Source organism: Papilio polytes, unplaced genomic scaffold, assembly GCF_000836215.1.
Source record: "Papilio polytes unplaced genomic scaffold, Ppol_1.0 DF821289.1, whole genome shotgun sequence".
NCBI classification, from domain to species: Eukaryota; Metazoa; Arthropoda; class Insecta; order Lepidoptera; family Papilionidae; genus Papilio; species Papilio polytes.
The window spans coordinates 2,559,556-2,565,107 of NW_013527915.1; the positions used below are offsets into that span (position 1 = coordinate 2,559,556).

The following is a 5,552-nucleotide window of genomic DNA, read 5'->3' on the forward strand; positions in this document are numbered from 1 at the left end:
CAGGGAGGATTCCTAAGGCTTGTTGGTAAGTCTTTAGACAAATTTCTTGACACATATCTTTAAATGCGCTTTGAATAAACATACGCTGAGCTCTTTCGAGACGTCTTTGTTCCCTCTCTTTCTTCTTTTGCCTAGCTAGATTTTCTTCTTCAGTTCTGCCGATGACATACGTCATGACAGGTTTATCTTCATAGGGTTGTTGATTCAGTTGTCTAGGTTTCGCATAATTTTTCATCGTTTCCATAGTAACAGTATACTCTCCGTTCTTCTTACAAACTACTAATAATGGCCTCTTCAATGGACGCTTCTTCTTGCCAGTATCTTTTCTTCTCTTTTTAGCAATAACGTCCCCTGGATTCCGAGCTAATTTTAAAAGTCTGTATACAAACTTGTGAATAGCTCCGGGTTTCCATTGGGGGTTAAACTACAAGAAAAAAAAAACAAAAAATGAAAAAAAAAAGGCAAATACAAATATTTTAAAACGAGACAAACTTTTCAGTACCTTTAGTCCTGGCACATTGTCAGCATTCCATAACCAGCCCATATTTCTCGGCACCGGACCCAATGTCCCTGTGCAAGGCATTGCACAGTGAATGTGTCCGATTTGAGGAGCTGTAACAAGTAAAACAGATTGTGTAAAAAGAACTACGTTTCAACATATTTTAATTCTGCGATTAATATCATAAAATACGTACGTATACCTTTGTAACCGTAATTAAATTTGAACCTGTCGTCTTTCTTTTCTTTTTTTGGTTTTTTTCTGTCCTTTTCGGATTCACTTTTTTTCTCTGCTATTGACCGTTTATCAGACGAAGTACCAGATTTGGATCCAGTTCTTACACTCTTTTGACCCGAATCATCTTTCTTTTTAGTATCACTTCCAGATGTACTTAATGCTTTTAATTTATTTTTGTCCATAAGTTTGTGATAAACAGGACAAGGCATGGGAAAGGTGTGCTTCGGCGCATAGTCATATTCTTCTCCAAGTTTTTCATAACCTCCACATATACCACAAAGAGTTGTTTTCTTTGTATAACTAAATGTACACTCACATGTACAATAACAAGGATCTTTGCCGACCTTCATCTTCGCTGTAACCCCTCCTACAACTTCCTCGACCTTTTGCGTTTTATCACAACATATCTTGTTCAAATTTTCCAAGTCTAACAAGACTTGTGGATCCGGGGGTGTATGCACTTTCCTATGTACTCTATTCTCACATTCAACCTTTTTACATTCAGTAACGCTAAGTTCTGCATCCTTACTAAATATACATACGCTTTCCGAACTGCTACTCGAGCTACTCTTGTTTACATCACTTATAGTAGTTCTGTAAGCATCGTCTGATTTATCGGTTTGACTAACTTTAACTGAGGGTGATCCTGCGCCCGATTTACTATCACTTTTGTTTGGCTCAACTGTGAAATATCCGACAACATACACTTGTTTTTTTGGAAGAAAAGATTGGCGAGGACAGCACATGTGACTATAAATGTAATTTAAAATATTGAATGTCTGCAAAGCTTGTATTGCTGACGTGGATTTTGATTTTCTTGTGGTAACGTATTTGCTTTTCATATTTGTTATGCTGTGCGACATTTCAGTTTTCCAAGTTTTAAGTTCATTTACATTAGACTTTTTGTATATGTCTATGTCCATATCTATATCTAAATCTTGGACGTCTATTAGTGAATCTTCACTAAGTGTTATATGTAATTTTTCATTGGATTTAAATGTTGTAATCAAAGATTTATTATTATCGGATTTTATAGCTTCATCTATTTCTATTTCGTTATCGATATCCTTCGATACATCTCCTTTATGAGGAACAATTGCCTGAGACGGAGGATTACTCACAATAGTATCGGATATAACGGAACTTTGATCTCTTACTAGGCTTAACTTCACAATGGTCTTAAAACATGCGATTTTCTGTTTTCCTGTATCGTTTAATATTGTGCATTTCTTCACTGTTTCTATTGGTTGAGGTAATTCCTTATTAAAATCCAAATTCCTCAAATAATCAATGTACAGTTTCTCCCATTCGTACTGCATAAATCCAAATTCTCTTACCGTTTTAAATTTCTTACGAAGGAATATTATCATCGGCATTTTCTCCATCTTTGATATTAATCTTTTGACATCATATGATATTATTATTGAACTAGCAGCGTGCGGTTTTGGTTTTCTAGATTTCTCATTGAATGAACTGGTTAGTGTTGATTTTCGTGTAAGTGCGGATTGGTCTTTTGCTTTTTTGTGTATTATTCTTGGATCTTTAATATCTAACGCGAACAAATCACTAAATGTACAGAGAATTCCAAACTCTCTACATTTAACGAAACTGACGAAATCTTCTATTTTGATTTCAATCAAAAACAATGAATCCGAAGAAGACATTATCAGAATTGATTTTCATTCACTTTACGTTACATAAACAAGAATAATTATTTTCATTACTTTAAAATTTCACACTTGAAAATTTCAAAATTTTCCCAAAATGGTATGTCATTTTTTTATTATGTTATTGTTTGGATGAGTAATATCAGCCAGGCCGTTGTTATGTAACTTTTTTTAATTATCAAACTGCATTTGATCTATTTTTTTAGAGCAATTTCCAAAATTTCTGAAAGATAAAAATCCCAGATTTTTTAAGGTCTGAGGTCCACCCATCCCTTCTTAGATTTATCCTTAACTGTCCATCCACTTTGTGTTAATACACACAAGTATGTAATACCTAATTTATTAAGATAAAAAATTCATTATATATACTTTGAACTATTCACAATACTTTGAACGGACATCATCATCAGCAGTCTTTATCTGTCCACTGTTGGAAATAGGACTTCCCTAATATCGTCCACAAAATGCGCTCATACGCCTTCTGCATCCAACGACCCAGTCGTCAGATTATGAACATAAGTATATGTATGTATAATCACTTTTAATTACCAACTAATAATAGGTACTAACTACCGGAGATAACACAAGAGCTATGCTAGTCATGCTTGCCGGATTATAATAAAAAAACTGACAATTGAAGCATATACATATTTATTTACCAAAACGATATTCAGATCCAGTTGTGGTAACGCTTCCACCATTGCCGATAGACCTGACGGATCGACTTCTCTGAACCGTTTTATTTGGGATCCTCAGAGGACTCAATCTCTTTTTTGAAGTATTACAAGCTCTATTTGTTTTCGACGGCAATCTAAGCTCTAATCCTTCGTTATAAATCTGTTCCATTATCGCATTATATCTCGCCAACCTTGCTTGATCCACGGCGTATTCTACATCATCCTGCTGCATCAATTTTCTTTTAACATGTTCTACGGAAACACTCATTACAAGAGGGTTATTTACTTTTCCTCGAATGCCAACTTTCTTAGGTTTTTCTTTTCCAACTTTTGCGATAGCACTGCTTGGTACCTTCTTTTCCGTAGGTTTAGGTGAAACAGATTTCTTCACAGGCTCAGTTGCCGCTTTACCTGGTTTGTTACTTTCTAATTTATGTTTCGCTAATTTAGAGCTCCCAGTTTCGGTGGTCGACATAGTTTTAGATTTGACACTTTTTGCTAATTTCCTGCTAGAGTACCACGCCCATTTACCATCTTTCTCAATGTAACCGTCAATTCCGATCCTTAAGGTACGCCCTGTGTTGTCAGTGAAAAATCCCTCTTCTGACGAATAAAACATACCGTCGGGACCGGTGAAATTCATTGGCACCCACCTATTATCAGGTCCTATATAACCATCTTTATTGATCTCCAACCAAACGTGCTTTGGGTCCCAAAACCCTCCGAGATCGCTGCATTCCTGCTTTCCATCCGGACCTTTAAAATATCTAGGTACCGGATTGCCATTCTTATCAAGTAACTTAACTTTATAATCTAAGTAATTGTATTGACTGTCATTGTCAGTAAGTACTGGGGGATGTTTTACCTTAGGATCCCAACGAGCCAGTGGAGGAGTGAACTCAATGATCCAATCATCGTTATCTGTATCACTGCTGGTTATAGTTCCTTCATCAGAGCAGGAACATGAGTCTACTTGAGGAGATAGAGGTTTTACCGAGTCGGTGTAACAAGGGCATTCAGGATTATTGGGTTCCGGCAACGGCAATAACCCAATAGCTTGATTGTATGCTTTCAAACAAATTTCTTGGCATCTGTTTCTGAACGTAGATTGAAGGAGGCGACATTTTCGTCTCGTTTCTCGACGCTCTCTTCGTTCCCTCTGTTTTTGAATCTTAGCTTTCTCTTCCTCGGTTTTTCCTATTGTGTATATCAGTGGTGGTTTTTCGTCGTAAGGATATTGGAATACCAAACGCTCTTTTGAGTATTTTTTGAAGACTTCCATCTGTACCGTGTACTCGCCATTTTTCTTTTTTACTACTAGAGTTGGTTTCATTTCAGTTTTTTTCTTTCTTTGCAATAAGGCTCTCTTTTTCTTCGCTATGATATCAACACCTTCTCTAATTGCTCTGTAACGACGCACCAGTATCTTATTGGCTGCACCCGGCCTCCATTTCGGTCGAAACTGTTGGAAATAAATAATATTTTCATGTAATGAAAAATAAAAGAGAAAGCAATTATTTTTTTAGATCGTTAAAACAATGAAAAAACAACATAGCCAATACACATTTATTGTTATACAATTATATTTGTTTTACAAAGTTTAATGAGGTTGTTTATTTTTTTACTTTTCAATAACTTGGTGAACCATCAATTTGTTTTATCCTGAAAAATAAATACTATCGTTTATTGATTATTTTTCGTAATATAAATCACACAATAAACGGGGATAACCAACAAAAAATAATAAAAATAAACTTACCAAAAAGAAACCATGAAGGAAATTGGAAAACACAAACCAAAAATAAAAAAAGCTATTCGAAAAAACAAATGGAATCACTATCAATAGATAGATGACATGTCACAACACTTTCTCATTTATAAATAATATTCTAAAACTTTAGCTTTACATCAGACAAGTCTCGCGAAATCAAAACTATGGACATTTCAATATCACATGTATGGTTTTTATGCCCAAGCAGTCCAATGCCAATGTTCATTCGTCTAAACAATAGCGAATGAATTCTAGAATAATTCCAGGAAGCATTAAAAGTAAATAAACAGCATTCACCTTTAAACCCGGAACATCTTCTGCTGTCCAAAGCCAGCCCATATTTTTTGGGACAGGCGGAAATGGGTATTTCACCTCTGGCGGCTTTTCAACAGGTGAAGCTGGAAATAAAACATTATCAAGACAATAATTGTACATTTATGTAATACTTACATTGCTAATGTAATAATTTACATTATAATCAGGTGAACATATAAATATGCACTTACGTGGTTTCTCAATTTTAGGAATTATTTTCTTTTTCTTTTCTTCTTTCTTTTTCTTTGTTTTAGTTTTCGTTATCGATTTATTTGATTTCATCTTATGTGAGCTTCTAAAAGATCTATCGGATCCCATCTGTTCTGATTTTGACTCGTGTATGCCGCCAGATTTTGTTGCGCGATGTTTCTTATCTGATGTCTTCG

At 35.1% G+C, this 5,552-nt stretch overlaps 2 protein-coding genes across 2 annotated transcripts in view; both read right to left on the bottom strand.

Annotated features, from left to right (window-relative positions):
* Positions 1 to 2,485, bottom strand: part of LOC106109095 — a 3,672-nt gene extending 1,187 nt beyond the window's left edge. Inside the window, exons 1-3 of the mRNA XM_013290498.1 lie at positions 702 to 2,485; positions 503 to 612; positions 2 to 424 (exon numbers count right to left, since the gene is read on the bottom strand). Coding sequence (XP_013145952.1) covers positions 2 to 424; positions 503 to 612; positions 702 to 2,400 — 2,232 coding nt within the window. The 5' untranslated portion in view covers positions 2,401 to 2,485. The remainder of the gene's footprint in view (position 1; positions 425 to 502; positions 613 to 701) is intronic.
* A 552-nt stretch (positions 2,486 to 3,037) lies between these two features.
* The window catches only part of LOC106109422, a 4,736-nt gene continuing 2,221 nt past the window's right edge, over positions 3,038 to 5,552 (bottom strand). Inside the window, exons 1-3 of the mRNA XM_013290920.1 lie at positions 5,358 to 5,552; positions 5,149 to 5,249; positions 3,038 to 4,542 (exon numbers count right to left, since the gene is read on the bottom strand). The exon at positions 5,358 to 5,552 is cut by the window's right edge and continues 2,221 nt beyond it. Of these exons, the coding sequence (XP_013146374.1) occupies positions 3,055 to 4,542; positions 5,149 to 5,249; positions 5,358 to 5,552 (1,784 nt within the window). The 3' untranslated portion in view covers positions 3,038 to 3,054. The remainder of the gene's footprint in view (positions 4,543 to 5,148; positions 5,250 to 5,357) is intronic.